We start from the raw sequence: 23252 nt of genomic DNA on the forward strand, positions 1-23252 counted from the left end.
ATATTTAACTGAGTTCTGCTTCTGCAATGAGAAAATTGCATGTGGAAATAATTTGTATTGGCTGCTGGAGTGTGGAATAATACTATAGGGAAGTTGAATTGGGAGCTGTTTTGGTACCTGCTTATTAGGTAAGTGAAGAACCAGAGGACAAAGGTGGACTGAAATGAATCCCCTCCCATAGTCTTCTGTTGGGGCAGGGCTTGCGTTGAGACAGACAGATATAGACTGCTGCCTGTCAAACCTGTTGTCATTTCTCCAGACAAGATTAGCTGCCTACTTTTTGTTTAGAGATCGCTTGCATTCTACTCACCTGCCAAAATGATGGAAGAAGTGTCTATTGCTGTGGCCTATGATGCCCATATCATTGACCAGATGTCAGAGGAGGAGATCCTGGCTAGTCTAGTAGTGGAGACTCTACCAAAGCAAGTGGTAAGTTCAGCAGCCTTTGACCTCATGTTTGTCTTGTGTTGATTCAAACCTGGCATGCTGGAATTAAGGCGTAGCACGATAACATGCTTTGATGCAAAGGTCTTTACGGCAATGTTGAAATTTGTTTATGAACATATATTTTATATAATATTAAATTAAATACATGGACAACTTTAATAAAAGGTTTTGATCTACTTCAAATGTTGACCACTTTTATATAAATATACACAAGTACATACATTTAGATGTATATAATAAAAAAGTATTACATAGTATAATATTGTCATAAATATTGTATTTAATATATGTAAATTAATATTATTTTTCTTCTTTAGCATTTTATTCAAATTTAGCATATTATTTAATTCTATGTGTGTGTATATATATATATATATATATATATATATATATATATATATATATATATATATATATATATATATATATATATATATATATAGTTTATTTAGATACAATTTAAATAAAAATAATATACATTTTAAGAAATAAAACTGATCGAGTACATTCTTTTCATGCCATCAAGAATTGCATGCCTGATATGATCCAAAATTTATTTGAATCATCTTTTTGAACAGGTTCCCTCTAAAAAGCCAAAATTAAGAGATAACCAAGTGCAGAAAGAAGACCCACTCGACAAGTACGAGGTAAGATATCACACCCTGGCGAAAACAAAAAGCTTCTGTCTTCCTCAGCACAAGCCTTTCATCATGTACGCTAAAGATTGCATAATCGCGCATTGGGTTTTAGATCTGTGGAATAAAAGAGTGCTTTCTCTTTCCAGAGAGAAAACCGTAAGCTTCAGGAGACCAGTTTGCGCCTTGAGCAGGAGAATGATGACCTTGCACAAAAACTTGTCACTAGCAAGATTGCACTAAGGAATGCTCTAGATCAGGTCTGTCAAATTATTACAATCTACGCATGTCATGCTCAACAGACCAGTTTCATTTTCATTTTATCTGCTGTGTATGCTTTGACACATCTGCTGTGTTTTTCAGACCGAGGACCAGGTGGAGGAATTAACCAAAGAGCTTTTGAAAACCAAACAGCTTCTGAGGATTACAGAGGAGGAGAAAAAGGGAAAGGAGGAGGAGGCTTCACAGGTGAGCTTTAACATCACTGATGTCCACAGTAAAGTGTTTAGACAATTTCCGGCCTTGTGTAAAGTATCGATGTGTTCAACAGCTGAAAGAGATGTTTCGGAAAGAGCTGGACAAAGCAGAAGCCGATATCAAGAGATCGAACAACATCATCGCTGACTATAAGCAGGTAAACCTTCAATTGCAACTCCACACATTCAAAAAACATTATTGCAATTGAATAACGTTCAGTCTCATTTCTTGCATCCTTTAGATTTGTTCTCAACTGAACGCTAAGCTTGAAAACCAAAAAGCTCAAGCAGACAAAGAGCTGGCAGTTATCAAGGTAATAAACCTCAAAGCACCTTGACCCTAACTGTTAGTCTTACTTTAGTGGCATGATATTTACTGATATATGATACTCTTTCAGAGCAAGATGCTGGAGTGTGAGCAGTGCAGACACATCTTTACCACGAATGGATCAATTCAGCTGTGCTCTGAGGATGAAGATACCAGTGCTCAGGATGAAGTGAAGGCCTCTCTCAGAGAACAGGTTCAAGAGTTAGAGAGAGAGCTGGCACAGACCAAGCTACAAATGGTGGAGTCCAAATGCAAGATACAGGTAATGCAAAAGAGTCTTTTTGTTATTATTAGCACTTTCATTTTTTGGAAGTATTTCTGAATGCACCAAGAAAAGCAATATTAGCAAATGAAAAATCATTACTGTATAATATAATACAGTTTACAGTAAGGTTCAGTTTTGTCAGTATTTGTTAATGTATCAGGTATCATAAACTAATAACAAGCAATGTTTTACAGCACTTATTAATCTATCCTAACGTTAGTTTCTTCATATACTAACACATTTTTAACTATTCAGGTTTTATAAATTAACAGTCAGAACTCTCAGAAAAAAGTACCAAAAGTTTTTCCTTATGTGTACATTATTTACCCCTAAAGAGTGCACAGTAAATGTTACCTTTCCAAAAGGTACAGCCCCAGTCATAACTTTTTCACTGTTTTTCTGAGAGTGACCAGTAAATCTTAGTATTAACATTAAATAATACATAAACAAAACATAAATGCTGTTAAAAATGTTGCTCATGATACCTAATACATTACCCCATATTAAAGGTGCAGTAAGCAATTTCTGAGACATGCTGTTTATAGTTAAAAATAACCAAAACAAACATGCTACTACATGAAAGGATCACACCCTAATTATAAGTCTTCATAGCTCTGCCCTTAAATTTACAAACATGCTACATCAAACCCCTATTATGATTGGTCACACCCCTTTTGTTGAAGTGTTTTTGGTGCTTGGTTTGATCCACTTTCAACAGCGTTTTTCAGATATGGCTTACTGCACCTTTAATCTAAGCTTATTATGTGTTATTAATGCGTCTTATTAATGATTTTAGATTTGTACTCTAAATTGTATGTATTTCACTTTTTGGTCATTTGTCTATCATCTTGATTTCCTAAGGAGCTGGAACACCAGAATGCAGTTCTGACGACTGAACTTCAGGCTGCTAAAAACACATGGCTCAGAAAAACTCTGGGCTCTTTCAGGACAGCTGCCAGCGGCCATCAGAACTCATCTCAGACAGATTCGGCCTGGAGCCCCGCTCATAACCCCCACTCCAGCTGGGTCACCAGAAGGCTCTCCTGGGCCCATCGAGAAGGGAGAGCAGCAAAAGTATGAAAAGATTAAGCATACTGGTGGAGAACGAAAGTATTTAATGAGAGGAGTCTGAAACGAGTCTCACAGATGATGAGTGCTATTCCCTCAAACAAGCGGACATTATAGATCCGTATGGATGTTAACGTTGGGAATGAGAGGATTCTCAAAGGATGAATGACAGCAGGAAGCAGTGTCTGTTTTTTAAGAGATGAGTGCAACGGATCAGTTGCTTTTAATCTCACATGAAGACTATTTTATTACTCTTTAAACCTCTTGTTTTACAACAGTCACGCTGCAAAAAGTTTTGCAAGTGAACCTGAAGAATATGCCTCATGTGGAAACATCCAAATGAACTGGATTCGGTTTAATTTGACTAAATCAACCTAACAACACATGGTCAGGTAGAAAGAGCTCTTTAAAGGGTAACACATGCCTAATAATGACTTTTATGAATTACTGCACTGTATGATGTGAATGTAGTTCTTATATACAAAAAAACATTTTATGAAGGACAGTTATCAACAAGCTATATGGCAAAATGTAAACTACCAATTGTTCGCCAATATGTTTATTAATACAGAGAATGACACTTGGTTACATGGTTTTGCTCACAAATACTTTGAGTGTTCAAAGTAATAGCAGAAATATTAGCAGACCTCATAATACATAAAAAGAGATGAGCTTAATACCTAAAAACAATATAAACGACTAAATATAAATGTAAAGGGAAAGATGCATTTGCTAAGACTGATACGCATGCAACCCTTAGGTCAGACAGGGGAAATAGGCTGCGTTCTACTCAGAGCTCTCATCTGGATTGTAAAGATCATCCAAATAGCCCTCGGCGGCATTGACCATCAGATTGAGAGTTTATTTTCGGCAGTAGGTTTTCACTGGGACCACAACAAACAGAGAAACTCCAAGCTAAATGCTTAAATCTATTACAAAACAGTTTATGAGAAATGCTCAATATATGACTCAGTATGGAAATAAAATGGCACAAAATATTGACTACAAAGAAATGTATATTAATACAGTTCTGTCAGAGAGAAGTTTGACTTTGCAGATGTCAGTCCCATACACCACACAGTGAATCCTGACGCCGCTGCTTGGCTTGATGTAGTAGGTACAGAATTACAGGAAAATATTTACTAATTATTTTCAATACACAAATAAATGCATACATTTTTATACATATAGTTTGCATGTTTAGAGCAGAGCAACAGAAGAAATCAACAGACCTCATAACATAAATATAGATGAACATGTCACCTAAAACATGTTATCAGAGAGAAACAATGCTAATATATATATTCATAACTTTTAGGTCAGATAAGGACATATGGCTAAGCTCTACTCTTCTGCATTGCAAAGATCATCAAAAAAGCCCTCCGTGGCTCTGAGAATCTGAACCACAGCATTCAGAAGCAGTATGTCAGTTTGAGAGTCTATTTCCAGTTCTTGGCAGTAGTTTTTCACTGGGACCACAGCAGACAGAGAAACTCCAAGCTTAGTGCTGATCTCCTGCATCTGTCAAAAAACAGTTAACCTGAAATGCTCAAGAACAATATGTGAAACAAAATAATACAGAACATTTACAAAGCCATATATTAAATTGTACCATTTTGTTGATAAAATGACTCTGGTAGACAACTTTTAGGTCTTTCGCCACTAACGGACAGGCCTCATCCACCTTAGTCAGCAGAACCAGCTGAGGAATACCTGAAGAACAGAACACCTTACTGTATGTTATCAAATCCCAGACATTGTAATCCTGTGGGTGAACTAGCCCTAGTGAAAATATTTATGCTAGTTGTGCACACAAACACCACAAGAAGTTCTCTAGAGCAAGGGGCTTAAACAGAATGTCCATCTAAAAATGAAAAATCTTTACTTATGTCATTCCAAACCTGTAAGCAGTTCTTTCTTCTTCTGATCACAAAATAATATATTTTGAAGATTGTTGATAACCAAAGCATTTTGTTGTTGTTGTCTAGAGTGAAAGCTGAGATGGTTTAGTTACAAATATTCTTCAAAATATATGTACTTTTGGATTTTTGAAAGAAAGTATAGAATGACATAAGGGTTTCTAAATTATGCCAGAAGATTGGGTGGACTATCCCTTTAACTTCAGGTTGCCCTGTAATAAGTGTCCTGTAAATTAAATTTGCTGAATTTATTTGACACAATTCACTCAAATCTGCTTAATTACTGTTAATCCCTCACCCAGCTGGTTGGTTTTCCTTCGAAAAACCGCAAATTTGTCAACCATTTTGTCAGAGAGAAGCTTGACTCTGCTGATGTCAATCACGTAAACCACACAGTGAATCTTGTCCTTCAAGCCAGGAGATTTATTGAAATGAGGGGACTCAGGTTGTATGGGCATTGATGCATTAAACTGAGAAAGAAATTTTTAGAATATTTTTAAATCAGTAAGGCGTGAGAAAGAAAATAATGAATTACAAAAATGCTACTATAATAATTTTTGTTTTACTGTAACTGGATAGAAAAACACATGCCAGACCCATTACAGATTATGATCACTCTTTACCTAAAGTTCTTACCTGATACTGGTCTTGAACATGACCTTTCAAAATACTGGCAAAATCATCTACATCTAGACCGGTGTTCACACCGTCCTCCAGACCCATCGAGTCACACAGAGTAAAGGGGACATGGCTGACACCGCTGCTTAACTTGATGAAGTAGGTACGAAACTACATGAAACAAATATTTACTAATTATTTTCACTACATAAATAAATGCACTTTTTTTTTTTTTTTCATTTTATCACATATAGCTACACAATACAAAATATTTGACACTGTAAAACATCAGACAATATCTACCTGAGTAGTCAAACTGGTGCCAGCAATGCCAGTGTTAGCCTGAATGCTCACATAACCTTTGAACACAGAGTTGATGGAGTTGAAGAAGCTTGATTTCCCAGCTCCTACTGGACCCACCAAAAGAATCCGAGCCTGTTTGACTGAGTTAACAGAAGGCTTCCAGCCAGAGATGGTGCTCAAGAGTGCCTTCCTTCTACTAAAAACATTATCACTGTTAAAATTCCCAAAGCTTTTCTAAGTAACAGTAAGTCAAAAGCATTTCATCTGCGTATATTATAGAAGACACTATATTTGGTTTGATTTTCTCACTCAGAGTTCCACTGCACATTTCTCCACGGTTTCTCCATAAGTCCTCCACAATCTGGTGAGAACCCAAGCCAGAGTTATTTACATAACGATTTCTGAAAGTGCATTACTTTCTCAGCAATTATCCAAAAAGTAGGACAGATTAAGACAAACCTTCCACTCTGTACACCTCACATTCTGTCAGCTCTAAGTCATTCCCATGCATCTTCTGTGGATCAAATTGGTATATTCCTGGATTACTGTACACGGTGACAGTGTTATTGTAAAGAAATACCAAAGAGGCAAAGTTTGGACCATTGTCAGTAAAAGCATACTGGGGATTTCCACTGACAACACGCAGAGGATCTTCTTTAATTTCTTTGTCATTAAAGCTGAAGAGAAAAGCTTTGTCATCCACAATATTTTGTCCTGTCTGTGCAAAATCTTTGCTGGTGAAAGCTCCAAAAACGTACCCAGCCTTATTGTAAGCTACAATGACAGTTGGTCCCTGCATATCACACTTTTGGTGAAATGCAGCAGCAGTGAACCCATGCACACTGGCTTTGAACAGCAGGCTGAGGTTAGCATGGTTGAGCAATGAGCAGAGCTTATTCTTCTGCCATTTCTTCAAGCTTGATTTTACAGTGCTCATAATGATCTGCAAAAAAAATGTCATTTTAATAGTGTATATATAAGGTATTAATGGCTCCAACCAAGTTGCAATTAAAATCGTCACATTATGTTAAACATGCAAAAGTATCGATTGATGCAATGTGTTGATTTAAATCAGCTCACCTTGGTACAAGACGTCGGATTCGTCTGCTTTGTTTCGCTAACTTTAGATAACTCAAAATAGATGACTTTCCTTTTTAACGGAAACAAAACGTACGTCGTAAGTCATAAAAATATAACGTAATTTGAGCGAGGGCGTCGAAATGCTTGTGCCAAGTTCCAAAGATCAAATATAGTGATTTATTTAATATCCACACTTCTGCAGTGCATGTGACACCTAGTTGTATCCAAATTCTCAAATGTTTTTATCGTGATCCACCCTTGAATGCCTGACTTTTTTTTCAGGCGCGAACCCCGCCCTGCGGTCCAGGTATTCTTGGATTCTATCACGGCAAACACTAATAAGCTACGATCACATTTCTTCATCTGAACCTATATAGAAGCTCGTAGGTGACTTATTTGAAATGCTCAAATTAGCCAGCAACAATGCCAATCTACATTTAAGCCAATGTATTCAAATACGCATAAAAAAATAGCATCCATCGAAAGTGCTATTCACAGCAAGTACAAATAACAATGTATTCTATTAACACTAGGTGAAAATAGCAGCCATTTTTAGTGATATACTATTTACGCTAAGTGAAAATAGAATATTTTAAGCACAAATAGCTACTGATTCTATTTACACCAAATAAAAATAGCAACATTATTTAACTGCAAATAGCATTTTCTGCTATACTACTTATTGCAAGTGGCAATTATCAGCACCTCAGTATTGAAGTACATTATAAAACATAGATGTCATGGTTGACACCCTTATTGGGACAATAAAGCCTTCCCTACACCTACCCTAACCCTACCCAAAACTTTATTTTCAACTTTTTGTTTTATTTCATTCATTGTTATCGAACATAAATTTTATGTTACATTTTACTTTTATGTGAATTAAAATGTAAAAAGGGAGAAAAAATGTTTTGGTGGATTCTAACCTACATTTATCTCGTCAAATCACTATCGCCATACATTTTGCTTCCCCCAAACGGATATATCAAGTAGTACATTTTTTGTAATTGATGATTGTCCCAATCACACATTGGTGGGCGGAGTTAGTGTACAAAGCCACTGCCAACAACTCTGGCTATTTGCACTAAGTGTAAATAGACACAGCATAAAAATGCACTGCTCACATGATTAAACAGTCCAGTTAATTAGTTTAATTAATCAACTCTATCCAAGATGAATAAAGGTCAGTGGGCAAGATGAGAAATTAATATTAGATAAGGTTTGTCCAAGACGTTGCTATATATTTGTCTCTTAACTTTTGAAAAATGTCTCAAAGGAAATGGTGGATTCACTAAATCTAGTTACAAAATAGCTAAACTGTCAACACAGATTGTGGGTTTGTTTTATTTTATCATTCTGGCAAATAATCAGCACAGCACTTCCAATGACATTTTAATGTTTTAATTCATATAGTTCATATTACATATACGTATACACGCTTTCCTCTATGTGAGTGTAGCAATACATGGATTCAAAATTCTTGCACCCCACAAACTTACCATTCTTTTTACAGTGCTGAATTAAGGAGATGCATTTTAAAAAATAAATGAATATAGGCCAGTATGCCCTACAGCTCTCAGTATTTAACAGAAACACAGTAGGTACAGTAGAGCCTCTGTACTACAGTTACTGTACACTTTGTGTGTCAAGCTTCTACTACTCATCACATTTCCAATTGGGATGAACTAAAATATCTGTTTCATGCCGTCATATTTCTGAAGATTTCATAGTGATATTCTATTATAGTGTACTGCATTCATACAATATTTGTGTGACTTAGTGTGAAGTTACTGGTCCCCAAACAGTCGAAGGGACTGGGCAATGGCTTAAACACCATCCTTTAAGAGCAACCCAAAACAAAGTAAATCTCAAAATATAAAAATAGCTCTCTTTGTAATTATGTTGTGTGATCTGATCTGTATAGACATTTGAAATAGAAATATCTGTGCCATTCTTAATCTAACCTCCACTGGCACTGCTAATCTGTTTCTCTTTCTGAATGACTGTTTCCAGTGATCTTCATGCAGAGGTGGGCTATGTTGAAGTTTGCAGTATTTAATTAGGACTATTTCGGCAAAGTGGGAATCTAGTAAACACTTTTAATAATAAACCAGTGCAGTTACACTCCTAGAGTAAATGCATCTATATATTTTTATTCAATACTTGTGATATTATTGTGTATTTTAGGCCCCAGACACCTGCTAAGAAACCTTTCACAAACATAATATTTGTTTGATAAAGCATCTGCCATGAACAAAAAAATGTAAAGTGGCAAAAATGTGCATGTGCAACTTTAAATAAGCATGGGATTACACCAGGCTTTCTCAACCCTGGTCTTTGAAGGCTACTGCCCTGCATATTTTAGCTGCAACATTAATCAAACACACCTGAACCAGCTAATTAAGCTAAGTTTGATCAAGGTTGGAGCATAACTCTGCAGGACAGTGGCCCTCCAGGACCAGGGTTGAGAACCCCTGGGATACACAAAGGGTATGTCAATCTAGCAGAACTCTACTTTACAAGCAGGGAATGTCTCCTCCTGCATAGCCACAGTGCTGTTGCTGCCTAGGACTGTAATTCCCAGCTGCCGTTGTTTTTCTTGGGTTTCCCGGTACCACTCATGCATCATAAGTGATTCAAATGTGGGAATCAGGGTCACCTGCAAGATAATACAGACTAAGTGTGTGACAGTATTGCCTTAAAAAGTAATTGATTTTAAAGGTGCATTACAGATTTTTTTATATGGTGTTCTCAGACAACCACAGGCCTATCCACGTAGCAGTGTCATACAAATCACAAGAAATACAAAACATAAGAAAAAATAAAATAAGAAACATAAGAAATTTTTTATTTTACATATTAACCACAGATGGCGATAGAGAGTTTAGCAGTGCACCTGAATTGGTTTCTGTCATATATATATATATATATATATATATATATATATATATATATATATATATATATATATATATATATATATATACTCATCTCATACATGCAGCACGTCCTCAGGCCATACAGATTTTCCTTCTGTTAATGCATCCAGAATGGACCTCATCAAGCCTTCCTTAAGTGTGTCATCCCCACTTATTATGTAACAAGATGATCGTAAGCGGCAAAAGAACTCAACATCAACAGTGGAAGCTGCATGGCTTGATGGAAGGTAAGCCAGGTCCAAGTATATTGAAGTGCCAACCTTGCTACCTATTGATGAATCAAGACACAAGTCATTCATAAATAAATATGTACTTGAATACAAAAATCAACAATGTAAGATCAGTTCAAACCTGCTGTTGTGGATCTTTTAGAAGTGGAGCCTGTGCTACGACTAGCCATTATGTCTCCCACTGAGCTGCTTCTTGAGCCACTAACTGAAGTGCCCTGACTTCCAGCTCTGGTTTTGGAGCCTTGTGTTGAAACACTAGAAGATGTTAACCTCTGCGTAACACCTGCAGCTTTTCTGCTTTTTGTGGCAGACTTTACACCACTAACAGGATCAGGCATACAGGCACCAGGCTGAGGGGGAAGAGGAGGTAAGTCTTTCACAGGTGCAGGTGGGGGATCCTTTGGCAAAGTGTGATTTCCTCTGTAAGAATTCAAATCATCGCTTTGGTTTTGCGTTTGCAGATGGACACCACCTTCTTCATCAGAATCCAGAAGTCCATCTGCTGAAATGGATGGGCAATCCTCTACCCCTGGATGTACATCTGAGTCTGTTGCCATTGGAAAATAGTCACTGCTAGAAGTAAGAGGGGTCTCCTGAGCTGCATGAGTGGCCTTATTGACAGAACATGAAGGTGGAAGGGGTTTAGCTGCATCTTGGGAGTGGTCACTATCATCAGAAAGGTTTAATGGACTGGTGTTATTAAAACCTGGTGAGACTGGATCGTCTTGATCACCAACCGGTTTAAAATGTTTAAACTCACATGGAGAGACCAAGCAGAGGTCAACCTCATGAGTAGTATCAAACAATAGACCCTGAGGTCCAGATGAACACCCATCTGAACCATCATGAGGTGCCCTCTGAGTGTGAGGCTTCTTTAAAGACAAAGACATCCCTACTTTGAAATCAGAACTGACATGGTGTCCATTAGAATAGGATGTTTCGTCTTCGTTGGTGGACTCGCTTACTGTTGGCAGCACTTGTTCAAAAGACATTGACAGTGACTCATCAACCTCAGTGGACTGTGGTGAACTTACTTCCGCAGGCATTGAGTGAGTAGTGGTAACAGTGGGAGATATATCAGGCATTATATCCTTGAAAGAGCTAAGAGATAGGAAACTAGAATGCTTCTCTTTGGAAGAAGATGAGATGCTCTCTTGGTTACTTTTAGGGCAGCCAGACTCTGAAAGCTTGGATAATCCCATTTGTTGGCTCTCTGATCCAAGACACATTTTAACCCCAAAGCTGCTATGATCTTTTGAGGCCCAGGTCTCTTCGGGTGACAAGTGATATGGAGTATGACCAGCACTATTTGGACCTGATCTAGGAGATGTTAGCTCTAGTGTCTTTTCATCAGGACTGACACAAACATCCCCATGCTCATTTGTTAAAATATTTTCTTTCAAAGCCCCATCGAGCAAAGTATATTCAGTTGGAGTAAGGTCTAGATTCACACATCGCTCATTTTTTATTTTGACAGAGAATCTTGCAGATGCTGCAGCTTTGCTAGTGTTTACAATGCTACTACACTGAGATTGCACACTCCCTGTTGAAACATATTTCAGGTTCCCAGAGTCAACAGTTTGACTCTTCACAAGTAATTCATGTTGTTCTTGATCCATTTCCAGAAATGCTGCTGTCATATCTTCTGGTGAAGACATAGAGCGATTTACGTCTTCTGAGTCTGTTGACAATTTCTGATTTTGCTGCTCCTTGTTAGATTTAAAGTTTTTAGATTTGTCCTCAGCCTGTTTGTTTAATTTTGCTTCATTTTTTACATTACTGGCTTTATTTGAGTTCAGTGATCCAGTGGAGGATTTCTTGATATCTTTCCCAAGAGACTTTCTCTCTTCAGTTTTGCCGTCTGACTTTGGTCTTCTCACTGAAGAATCTTTGCTACCTGACATTTTTTTCTGTCCATTTTCTTGTTTCTTTGAGTCTGATACGTTTGTTTTGTCATTGCTTCTGTCCTTCAAAGACTCCTTTCTTGTAACTAGTCTGGAGGGTTTATACTTCACATTGCTTTCTATCGATTTCAGCTTTTCCTCAATTTTTGAATCAGTCCCATTTATTCCTTTGGTTTTGTCTTTTAGTTCTAGATCTCCACGAAGTGCTCGGTCCTTTGAAGCACCGTTGCTTAGTCTGGATTCATTTTTACCAGATTTGGGACTATCCTGACTGTCTGCAACTTTTGGATTCTTTTCTGATTTTGATGTTTCTAAATCTTTGGAGCACACTACAGGCCGCTTTAGAAACTCAAGATGCTTCAGTCTCTCCAGACCATCCATTATTTTCGCTTGTGGTGTAGAGCCAGGGAAGAGGACTCTGATGATTTTCTCCATTGGGTTAGCAGGATGCCAAACAAGCAAAGCACATATAGAGACCAAAGAATTTAGGTGGGCATCTAAACTCTTGGATTTAGAACTATTATCTGGCCAGCTATTCATGAAAGACTCTACTTCTCTGCTACGTTTGACTGGATTTAGGATGTAAAGTTCAAGACATCCCACTCCCATTTTCTGAAACAAAATAACAGGTTCTATAGAGCCACTTGAATTGCGTAACAGTGGTTCTGGTGAGATCTTTAGTTTTTCCAAATGCTGTAAAATATGTGATGCTAGATCACTGCTTCGTAGTACATTAGGATCCCCCTGAACTTTTTTAAGTCTGTTTGGGGCATTGAGGAAAACCACACCAAGCTCTGGAGAGATTAGATTCTTTGCCCATTGCTCCTTTTCCTGTGAGTCAGTTTTATTTTCCTCAAGCTCTGCGACCTTCCTCTCCAGCAGGCTGGTAACTCCCGGCAGGTTGTCTGTTCCAACATGTGTAAGCAACACTGAATCAACACGGTCCAAATGCCTGACAAGCTTCCAGAAGCAAGAGCGTGGATCTGCTCCACCATTGACCAAAACATTAAAGCCATTAACAGCAAAAAAAGCACAGTCGCCTCTGCCGCCTGGAAAGACATAACAGCACGGACGGCATAGCTTGAGAAATCCCACTGTGCCAGGAGGCTCCAAGAGGTCAAATGGAGACTGTGGCTCTGAGGACTCAAAAAGGTGGTCCGTGAACTCTTGGAGGCCCCCCATTTTGGGTAGTACCATTAGAGGATTCACTTTAATTTCAATAATGTCATGTATGTTGTGCTTCCCTTGCACAGAGTTTTTCCATTTTCCAGTTTTAGGGCAACTTAAGGTGAGGTTTGCTTTGCCATGTATGCTAACAGAATTTAACAAAGCTTGAATCTGTTGAAAATGTACAGAAAAGAAGGAAAATAAATATTTTATTACTGTACAAAATAATCATTTGTAATGCTCAGAAAAGTCATATTATATACAAAGATTGGCAGTTTTTCAAATCCATAGCTAACGTGAGGTGAATTAAAAGGACATTAAAAATATTGGCATATACATTTGCAGTATGACATACCTCTTCATCTGAAAAGATCTGGTTGAAGTCATTTGGAGTGAACTGGCCCGTATGCAGGACCAGATCCCCGGAGTCCTCAAGAGACTGTCCTGTGAGCACCAGCAACTTGTGTCGAGGTGTGGATGATATCAAGCTGTGGACCTGAATTGGGGAAAAAAATTGTGAGAATATTTAATTCGATATTTCATTAATTAAAAAACAAATATATATAATTCTGTTATTACTGTAAAAATGTGCCTCTAAACAATATTTTAAAAAATTGATTTTGTTATGGTGTCTGATATTGCCAAGGCACTGTATAATCTTAGCTGCAACATATGTAATGTGACCCTTGTCATTTATTGATTGTCATGTAAAGCAAACAACTGGAACTGAGGAAGAGAAGAAGAGATGCCTTTCAGTCACACACCTCAGAGTAGAGAAACCCTTCAGATGGATTTATTACAACTTTAATGTCCAGTACATCTGAACTGAAATGAAATGTCTTCTGACCTATGATGGGATTGTTAGGAGACAGACAAAATTAAAAAGGGAATTAATAAAAATAAGTAAACAAATTTGTCATGCTTATGTGCATTTGTCAGTAGCAAACATTAATGCATTGCTAATCTACTAATAAAAAGGAATGTACAATAATTAATTCAACTAAATTTGCACAATTTTAACCCATTATTCTAGAGTGCAAAAGCTTAAATATGTAGTTTAATATTCTGGAATCTTTTTAAATTATCATTTTAAAGTGTTCTGATGCTGATAGTCAATTTTCAACCAGAGTAATGCAAATGTAAAGTTTTCCCGGCGTATTAGAAATCCAAACCACTATATAATTTGTCAGCAAAAATCACTTTCAAATCTACTGCAACAAAATGTTCCAGTATTGTTTTTCCAACAGCAGCCAAAGTCTGAACAATTGGTAGAAAGCACTTCCTTCCTGTCTTTCTGCTGTGTCTACTGAAATAGCAAATTAGCCAACCTACAACTTTTACTGAATAATAGAAGCTGTACAGAAGCTGCAACTGTGTGCAGTTTAGACAGTTCTCATTACACAATATAAATATTAAAATGCTAATAAATAAATAAATTATTCTCTCCAAGTAAAAAAACAAACAAAACTTACTTCTACCTTTTTACATCAGAATAGTTATAATGAACAAGTATTTATTGGGTATCTACATGTAAACTAAGCAAGAAACAGATTTATGTGAATAACATTTTCTGATAAACATTACTTTAAATATTAAGATTAAAAAATAGATTTACATGCTCTGTGGATATTTCAATCCCCTATATATGGCAACTAGCTTATTTTGAATAATCTAATGCATACATTTTCGTTTTCTACTTTTCTTGTGTTTGCATGACCTATAATATTCCTGTTTTCATTTAGAAACTAAAATATTGGCTTAATATGACCACATTCCATTATTTATTGGAATAAAGCTGTACATATCTGATACTGTATATGGAGCTGTGCTGGGGCTTAACTGCACAGTTGCTTCTTTGTTAATTCATAAGATCGCATCCCACACATATATCATGTGCTTCAAATGGGCACCAAGACATTGGCCGCTATTATTTTAAAAAGTATAGCCAACTGTACTGGAAGCACATGTCATTCATTGCTAACCCAAAAGAAGGCAACCCTTACCTCTTATGTCTTTGGATTGATGAGAAGAATGCTGAGAAACAAAAAGTTTCAGCTTCTCATCCAAATTACACACAGTCAGGTCCACATCCCATGCACGGATACCTGTGTTAAGGCGATGCACATATATGTAAAACTCAATACATCAAAATGCGTTAGTGTATTTTTTGACACTTGCTTTACTGGGTTTATTGCAAAAACAATAAATGTTGATTTGAATGAACTGCTTTCTAATCCCTCCCAGAGCAAAAGCACTGCAGTCAGCATGTAACCGAAACATCATGTGAGACACAATGTGGCTTTTAGAGACAAATGAGATGGTTGGCTGACTAGACCTCAAAAAAACTCGCTTTGTGGCACTGGTCTCTGTACTCATGAAATATAAAAGCCTCTGAACAGCATGTTCTCATCTCTTATGATCAAAAAAAGAAGCCAACTCATCACTGCTAGAAATGAAATAAAAAGACATCAAACATCGTTGGCATAAATAGCCATTAAATCAGGTATATTTCCTGATGGCTAGGAAGGAAGGGGTGGACCGACAACAGACTAAAGCAATATAAGTAAAATTTAAAACCTGATGAATTTCTCCTGTTTGAGGCAAACCATAAATAAAAGATTTTTTCTCCACATTTACATTCATGTAATTTTACTGTTAACTGTTAATCATCTTTCTTTGTAGACAAATTTCCATTTTTGCCTGATCACTACCATGGAGACAGGCTCTTTACAATGTTTTGATTGCCCACACATCTGTCAATAGCTGACATGTTGTTAAAACCTTGTTCAATCACATTAAAATGGTACCAAAAAAGTCACCTTTCTGTTACTGTTATTAAAATGTGTTTATGCTGTTATGCAGTAAAAATCCATGTTAAACTAGTAAGCTGTATTTTGGTTTTTTGCTTGACTAATGTGATTATTAATTGGCTGGCTTAATCCAGCTAGACAAGATTGTTTAAAAAAAACAGCTACTAGACTGAAATCTTATTAGGTTAATGATAGTCACTAAAGTTACATGTAGGCAAAAAAACGATCGCTGAGGTGGGTGTAAACACGCAGAGCCTTGTCTAACTGTTGTGCACCCTGAAGAACACGACTTTCACACGACACATTCATTTCTATATTATCACTAATCAACAAGCAACGCAAATAATGTAGTTAAACACAATGGAGGGCTGATGCACAAAGAGGCTATTTTTGATGTTTACTATCTGATGCTATAACACTGCAGTGCAGAGAACAGCTGCACGAATATCGCCCCAGATCGTGGCATTACTGCTTTAAACGCTAGTGTATACTGTGTGTAGCAAAGCTTGCGGAAATATATTGTGTAGATAATAATCGTAATAAATGAGAAAAAAAAAATATGTATTGCTGAAGGCAAGAGATACTGTCTGGCGCAATAAATCACATTGTGTGATTGTGTTTCATCTCAATTCACCAGGCAACCGGTGAATCTTCAAATCAAAGAATCAAATATCCAGAATGCTCTCAACCTGTTCTACAACATACAATTGCGAGAGATAACGGTAATCTGTAATACATTTTGACTACAGCATTGATCATCGATATTATTATTCATTTCTTCGAAATCCAAAAATGAAAATAAAAAACAATACCTCGTTCAATCTCCACCACAATATAGTCCAGTATATGCGGTCTATAGAGCGCACCGATGACAATCAACATTGAGTATTTGTCGTTGCTGAATCCAGGATGGGCTGTCAGGTCCTCCGACTCCATCGCTGCCGTTAGACCCGACGCCATGTTGGAAAGTTATTCTTATGATGTAATACACAAACAATCAAGCATTATTGAAGGAGCAGGCGGATAATTTGAACGGAACTGAAGCTGACCAATCGAAGTCGGTATTCTGACCGCCTTGTTGCACGCATCACTATTTTGAGAAATCAGAAACATTTAACAGGCTATATAATCATATCAGGCTATATAATCATATCTGTCAATCAATTAACACACACACACACACACACACATATATATATATATATATAAACACACACATTGTACATACTGTATATAAAGCAAAAGAAGTAAACCATTCAGTAGATGATGACTTTATTTTTAATTTCCATGCATTTTTCACAGAAGTAATATGAAAAAAATAAGTAAAAGGCAACACGGCATCAGGAAAAATTCCAGATTTTTTTCCCCAGATATCCTTTGTCTTATTAAAGGCATTTCAAAATAAAAAAATGGCATGATGTTCCTTGTGGACAGCCGCATAACTTGCCAACTCTTGCACCTTTACGCACTGCACACTGCTCACCTGCATCACACTTTAGACGATAAAAAATACACACATGAGCAATGAAGTGATCACTGTAATAACAGTACATGAACACACACATATATTGCAGTGCATGAGGTCATAGCTTTCATCCTATTATCTAAGTGAAATCATAATGTTAACCACTTTGCTTCCATGCATGTGTCTTGCCATATGTTCTCATTTTGTTGTCAACTGTATATTCTTTGTAAATGAAGTCGCATAATTATGATTAAAACTATTTCTACATGAGGGTAGAATTGCAAAAAAGAGTGTAAATGTTCTCCATTGGTGTGAAATGCTACATTACCGAAGGAAGCAGGCTGAACTTTTTTCCAATTTGTGGCAGTTGCTTATTCTTCAACTTTTCAAGAACCTCTTGCAGTGCCTCTATCTGTAAAATAATTCTAATTTTTAGTTATTTGCTGAGATTACTCAAGATGATTCTTCTCGTTTCTTTTATAAGTGTTCCATCATGAAATATGGGGTAAAATGCGTAACTCACCAAATTGTTCTCATCCTGTGCTTTTGTGGCACTCTCCAAAGAGCGACTGTCAAGTGAGTCATCACAGCTCGTGAGAATAAAAGACAGAGCAGAAGCAGCAACAATAAGGACGATCCGTCTATTAACCATGATGCTGAAACAAGTTTCTCTGGCCTCCGCAGCAGAAGATGGTCAGTGGTCTCATGTCGTGATAAGAGCCGCTCTTTATAAATGGACTCAACATCACCTGCTGCAAAATTCATGATGACGACCCTCAGTGACACGTTAAGCTCTTGCAAGGCCATATTCCAATATTTGTAGTAGTTCACGAAGGAAAAGATTAGCAAAATGCCTGATAATGCAGATGCGGATGGTGTTCTAACTCACTGTTCATTAACCAAGGGTTTCCCTTTACAGTCTTAAAGACCCCACCCAACACTTCAGAAAACTCTAAATCTATATTTTTTCTGAAACACTTTACTATAACCTTCATATATATAAACATTTTACACAGTACAATATGCATATTCATGTATATACATAGCACTTATTTATATACTTTGTTCTGTTTGATTTAAAGTGCTATTTAATTTTATAGTTGTTTTTTAAGACTTCTTTACATTTAGTCTTAACCTTCATCAGTGCAATACCCTCGAACACCAGCAGGGGTTGACAAACCTCTGAATAAAATCCTAAACAATTGGCTGATATTCTAAGCAAATAATAAAGTAAATCATTTTAAAACATATTTTCTTTATACATATTTTTTAAGTCAAACTACCAAAATTAATATAAAAAATAACTCAGGATATGTGACAGACAATCTCCAGAGGATTGCATGGTCTGGATGATTGCGGGTCAAGTCCAATATTGACATTGATCTGGCGAGGAGGAACAGATGATTGAGGGCATGTATGAAGAGGAACCAGGGTCAGTGGCTTTTCTTCAGGTACTAATGAGCTAACCTGTAAGGCACAGACCCAAAGGCAATGAATGTCTGGGATGACAGAACAGTGATGGAGTAATTCAGCCTAATTTCAGAAAATTAGAAATCAAACTCCCATGTTAGTAATCCCATGTTAATATTTCTTAAACTAAGCACTAAGTGCATGTAATAACATATGCAAACACATAAATTGAGAGCACACTGCACACTGAAATGCTTCCTTTGCATTTACTTGATTTATTTATTGACATTATAGGCCAGATGTTGATAACCAAGCATAATACCTTATAGATTTAAAAAGTCAGAATAATTCTCAAATATTTTTTAGCAAGTGCATGAGTGTTGATATTATATTTAAAAAAATAGAAATATGAAACTGTAAATGTAAAAAATGTGCACATGAACTAGGCCTACAATAATTTAATTGTGGGACTTATTTCATTATTATTTTACAATAGGCTACGATGGATCTGAGTCTATTTACAAAACTGAACAGCTATTATTAGCTGGCATAATGTCACTTGATAAAGGATTAGGGTGATAAACACGTTGTCAACAGTTGATTTATGGTCCTGCAAACTTTGTCAAACTAATTGTATTTAACTGATGTGATCATGACAGCCTTGATTGAGCAGATTATCGTCATGCAAAATGATTTTCCTCTAACAATCAGTTAATCCTTCCTTCCGTGTTTCGTTTCACAGCTCTTCTTTATTTTGCTGTACCACATTATCAACGACATAACATTAAAGCCGAGCGGTTAAAGCATATAATATTTAAGCGCTGTCACCGAAACCAAGTTTTTGCAATTTTAAATGTAGTTATTAGTTTGATGTAATCACCGAGTGAGTACCTACGTGATCATCTTAATTTGTGGTGGCATGCCCACACATGTTCCTGTCCTCGTGCTCGGGCCTCCACGAGAGGTTCTCACCACCAGATGGCGCGCTGGACAAACAATACTGTAACGACTGTTTAATAAATGCCTTCAAAATAATTATGAGAATTGCACGATTGCGTTTGTATCAAGCAATGAATTACGCAGACATTAATGAATGTCTATTTCTCATTCAAGTCAATACACGCAGATTGTTAAAGTAATGCATCTTAATACACGCTTTTAATAAACTGTTATTTTTGTTACTTTTTTTCTGAGTTTTTAGTATGAAGCAGTCTCAAGTACATAATGTCATATTAAGATGCATTGTTTTTACTGGCTATTTAATATGCAAAGAACGTCTTAACATACAAAAAAATGTTGCGAAATTGATAGAGATGCCACCTGTATTGTAGAAATGATAACTATAAATAAATAAATGGTAATAAATAAATGGTAATAAAAAAGTCATGCAAAAATATAATACATCCATTTTATTATATAATATATTATATAATCATGTATTTGTTGTCTTTTAAAATGTTCAAAATAATTTTAAAAACTCAAAGGGTACTTCGTGCAGCCTTGCTTGTAACAACAACAAAAGCAATCAATATTCATGCGTTTTAATTTTTAACAAATTAGTCTGCAGGATTTCATTATGGAGATTATCCCCTTGATCGTTCCTTACACAAAGACAACTGCAGTTGACACAATACTACAATACTTCACACAATAGGAGACTCCATAGAAACCTCCGCGGCCAATTAGCACGAGGTTTCGGCTGCAGTTTCAACCACGCCCACTACAATTCCTCCGCTATAAAAACTCCGGCTCCCACAGATTCAAGTCAAACACGAGTCGAGACAGTACCGTACGGACGAGTATCTGAGCAGTGAGAAAGAGAAACCGCTCGAAATCTCTGTGGATTACTACTGCCGTCAAACATCGCCGTGTTCACTGGAATTATATTATTTGGAGGAAATTTCGATTTCTGGATTACATAATTTAATGACAAACATGACTCTGGAAGAAGTTGTTGGATGCAACAGCACTGACAGAAAGTAAGTAGACTGACTTGTTTTTCTTAGCATTTGAACGAACGGGTATCAAAATTAGTCTTTATTTTAAAGGCTTTCAAAAGTTAAAACTGATTTTTCTTTTTCTTTAAAGAATGGAGACTGTACGCGAAGCTCTCGAGGAGCTGCTAGTAGCTGCACAACGACAAAACTGTCTGACGGTAGGAGTCTACGAGTCTGCACAGCTTATGAATGTGTAAGTATCTGAATCAATCTACATAGCATTGACTGTTATGCATTAAACCTAATCGCAAAAAAAGCATATTAAATTAAACGCTTTTATTGACTTGCACAGGGATCCGGACAGCGTGGTCCTCTGCGTTTTAGCGACCGATGAGGAGGACGAGAATGATGTCGCGCTTCAGATCCACTTCACGCTCATCCAAGCTTTCTGCTGCGACATCGACATCAACATCGTGCGCGTCTCCGGCATGAGGCGTTTGGCACAGGTACTCGGAGAGCCCGTGTCCGCCGACAGCAACGCTAACGAACCAAGAGACCTCCACTGCATACTTGTAACTGTAAGTATTAATATGCATAATATAAATAGACCTACAGTATAACATTTGGGAGAGTGGGTGCAGTTGCTTCTATCGTGCTACTGAAATATGTATTTGAATGAAAAATGATAGTTTTGCCGATGTTCTGTCCGAAAATTAACCGGTTCCAAAAAACTTTCCTGGAAATGTATTTATACCACTCGACTTCTTGTAGGCTGCTTGTAAGACACCCACTCTCCCACCCCCACCATAATTCACAACCTCAACAAGCTGTTGTCATGCAATACTGACCATATTTCGTTCCTTCTCATAGAACCCACAGGCCGAGCATCTCAAGCTGAACGAAGTGGGGAGTTACTGCAAGGAAAGCCGCTGCAGGAACCAGTGGGTGCCCTCCATTGCCCTGCAAGAGCGCTGAGGTGTTCTGCACTGAAACGTGCCGAAGAGAACCGGAATATTGATGTGGTCCTTCAACCGTCATGAGGACATACTCATCAATTCAAAGGGACTGTCTAATAGTCCATTGAGGAGCTTCCACCTCCATGTTTCTGGAATTCTAAGCGTCAGAGGATACTAGAGACATTCGTCCACGTTCCTCTCAAATTGCATGATCGGTGGTGTCGCCCTTCGGAGGGATCAAAGGTGCACCGGGGTGGTCTGTGATGCAGCAAGGATGCTAGGGGATGGCGTATGGCCGCATTTTGCACTCCACGTGGGGGAGAATGATTAACACATGACTCAGACCTGACAATACTGAGATGGGTCTACAGAGGAAAAGAGAGGCTCTGCCTTAAAAAGAGACTGCTATTTAATGACTGAACCTTAACTGATTTTTATTTATGCTTAACACTGATGTCATTCACAACAAATAATATATTTGGTTATTTATATATTTACAAATGTTTACTTTTTTTTTTTTCATGAAATAAATTTTATGCTTAATGATTTCAAACGAGCAGTTCCTGTTGTGTTTTTTATGCCAGATTTAAAAACAAAGTGCAACCTGTTGGACATCACAAAAACACATGTGCAAAAGAACTGTCACATGTGCTGACATGAGTTCAGTTCAGAGCTCATAACAAAAACAAATTACTTAAATATATTCTTGCTTCCTTATAGTCAAGTATTATCATTTCATGTTATTTTAAGCGCATCAATAAGGAAGAAAGGGACTTAAATTGTTCTGTGGGACAACAGACAGTTCTGATTAAGAGTAAAGAAATATTATTACCAAGAAGATAGCTGTTCATATATTGACACCTGTTTTCCCTCTCCTGGATCATAAATCATGCAGCCTAGATGCAGCACAATGTTTGCAAACGTAAGAGGCCCCTTATCTGTTTCTCAAACACAGGGGTTTGTTTGCAAGAGGTGCAAAATGTACATAAGGGCACAATTCTGCAGATAGACATTCTGCACTTGCTTTTTAATATCTTCCAGCATAAAAGGATGAAAGAGAAATTACCGCCCAGACAAATCACAACAAGATCATAAAATGCTTAGCAATTTTGTTTCACTGATTGATTCCAATACTGTCAGTCAGCCAAAGAACAAACTGGCTTTGGCTAAAGTGGTCCAGATTTTTTTCTTTTTTTGCACATGTGACTTATCTGTTATACATAACAGTATAAATAGCACAAATAATACAGCATCAGATTTTTTGATGCTGATTTGAGCCACTTGCAAATTTGGTA

At 37.0% G+C, this 23252-nt stretch overlaps 4 protein-coding genes across 8 annotated transcripts; 2 read left to right on the plus strand and 2 right to left on the minus strand.

The window, feature by feature from the left end:
* Positions 1-228: 228 nt before the first annotated feature.
* rabgap1l2 (RAB GTPase activating protein 1-like 2) lies at positions 229-3807 on the plus strand. Its single transcript, XM_043253529.1, has 8 exons — positions 229-429; positions 1026-1094; positions 1232-1342; positions 1446-1550; positions 1633-1716; positions 1801-1872; positions 1957-2148; positions 3013-3807. The coding sequence occupies exons 1-8, from the start codon at positions 319-321 to the stop codon at positions 3229-3231; spliced, it is 963 nt and encodes a 320-aa protein (XP_043109464.1). The 5' UTR covers positions 229-318; the 3' UTR covers positions 3232-3807.
* Positions 3808-3948: 141 nt separating this feature from the next.
* ifi44c2 (interferon induced protein 44c2) lies at positions 3949-7437 on the minus strand. Of its 4 annotated transcripts, none has more exons than XM_043253515.1 (8): positions 7140-7437; positions 6519-7002; positions 6369-6420; positions 6060-6255; positions 5775-5927; positions 5437-5608; positions 4832-4932; positions 3949-4740 (listed from the first exon to the last, which is right to left on the minus strand). In XM_043253515.1, the coding sequence occupies exons 2-8, from the start codon at positions 6994-6996 to the stop codon at positions 4564-4566; spliced, it is 1329 nt and encodes a 442-aa protein (XP_043109450.1). In that variant the 5' UTR covers positions 6997-7002; positions 7140-7437; the 3' UTR covers positions 3949-4563. The 4 variants fall into 4 exon arrangements, with proteins under 4 accessions (XP_043109450.1, XP_043109456.1, XP_043109448.1 ...); XM_043253521.1 differs by lacking the exon at positions 7140-7437 and having other exon boundaries at positions 6519-6573; positions 6818-7055; XM_043253513.1 differs by lacking the exon at positions 7140-7437 and having other exon boundaries at positions 6060-6252; positions 6519-7065.
* Positions 7438-8524: 1087 nt separating this feature from the next.
* On the minus strand, positions 8525-17235 carry map1sb (microtubule-associated protein 1Sb). 2 transcript variants are annotated; one of them, XM_043220656.1, is made up of 7 exons: positions 17002-17235; positions 15383-15484; positions 14144-14226; positions 13735-13875; positions 10430-13550; positions 10146-10346; positions 8525-9803 (listed from the first exon to the last, which is right to left on the minus strand). In XM_043220656.1, the coding sequence occupies exons 1-7, from the start codon at positions 17147-17149 to the stop codon at positions 9640-9642; spliced, it is 3960 nt and encodes a 1319-aa protein (XP_043076591.1). In that variant the 5' UTR covers positions 17150-17235; the 3' UTR covers positions 8525-9639. The 2 variants fall into 2 exon arrangements, with proteins under 2 accessions (XP_043076591.1, XP_043076590.1); XM_043220655.1 differs by having other exon boundaries at positions 8525-9798; positions 10141-10346; positions 17002-17233.
* A 3585-nt stretch (positions 17236-20820) lies between these two features.
* Positions 20821-22513, plus strand: gadd45bb (growth arrest and DNA-damage-inducible, beta b). Its single transcript, XM_043253285.1, has 4 exons — positions 20821-21043; positions 21153-21254; positions 21354-21579; positions 21872-22513. Exons 1-4 carry the CDS (start codon positions 20991-20993, stop codon positions 21974-21976), a joined length of 486 nt encoding a protein of 161 aa, XP_043109220.1. The 5' UTR covers positions 20821-20990; the 3' UTR covers positions 21977-22513.
* The last annotated feature ends 739 nt before the right edge of the window (positions 22514-23252 follow it).

This window comes from Puntigrus tetrazona, chromosome 2, assembly GCF_018831695.1.
Source record: "Puntigrus tetrazona isolate hp1 chromosome 2, ASM1883169v1, whole genome shotgun sequence".
In the NCBI taxonomy this organism is placed as follows: domain Eukaryota; kingdom Metazoa; phylum Chordata; class Actinopteri; order Cypriniformes; family Cyprinidae; genus Puntigrus; species Puntigrus tetrazona.

What these genes read in the sequence shown, in the direction of transcription:
- rabgap1l2 (XM_043253529.1), top strand. Translation starts at nt 319, where the DNA reads ATGATGGAAGAAGTGTCTATTGCTGTGGCCTATGATGCCCATATCATT. An exon ending in AGACTCTACCAAAGCAAGTG is followed by an intron (nt 430 to 1,025) that starts GTAAGTTCAGCA and finishes CTTTTTGAACAG; the next exon opens with GTTCCCTCTAAAAAGCCAAA. An exon ending in AGTCCAAATGCAAGATACAG is followed by an intron (nt 2,149 to 3,012) that starts GTAATGCAAAAG and finishes TGATTTCCTAAG; the next exon opens with GAGCTGGAACACCAGAATGC.
- ifi44c2 (XM_043253504.1), bottom strand. Translation starts at nt 7,020, where the DNA reads ATGACATTTTTTTTGCAGATCATTATGAGCACTGTAAAATCAAGCTTG. An exon ending in AATGTGCAGTGGAACTCTGA is followed by an intron (nt 6,256 to 6,368) that starts GTGAGAAAATCA and finishes TAATGTTTTTAG; the next exon opens with TAGAAGGAAGGCACTCTTGA. An exon ending in AAGGAAAACCAACCAGCTGG is followed by an intron (nt 4,933 to 5,436) that starts GTGAGGGATTAA and finishes TCTGTTCTTCAG; the next exon opens with GTATTCCTCAGCTGGTTCTG.
- map1sb (XM_043220656.1), bottom strand. Translation starts at nt 17,149, where the DNA reads ATGGCGTCGGGTCTAACGGCAGCGATGGAGTCGGAGGACCTGACAGCC. An exon ending in TCAATCCAAAGACATAAGAG is followed by an intron (nt 14,227 to 15,382) that starts GTAAGGGTTGCC and finishes ATCCCATCATAG; the next exon opens with GTCAGAAGACATTTCATTTC. An exon ending in AAGGGTTTCTCTACTCTGAG is followed by an intron (nt 13,876 to 14,143) that starts GTGTGTGACTGA and finishes TCCCCAATTCAG; the next exon opens with GTCCACAGCTTGATATCATC.
- gadd45bb (XM_043253285.1), top strand. Translation starts at nt 20,991, where the DNA reads ATGACAAACATGACTCTGGAAGAAGTTGTTGGATGCAACAGCACTGAC. An exon ending in TGCAACAGCACTGACAGAAA is followed by an intron (nt 21,044 to 21,152) that starts GTAAGTAGACTG and finishes TTTTCTTTAAAG; the next exon opens with AATGGAGACTGTACGCGAAG. An exon ending in TCTGCACAGCTTATGAATGT is followed by an intron (nt 21,255 to 21,353) that starts GTAAGTATCTGA and finishes TGACTTGCACAG; the next exon opens with GGATCCGGACAGCGTGGTCC.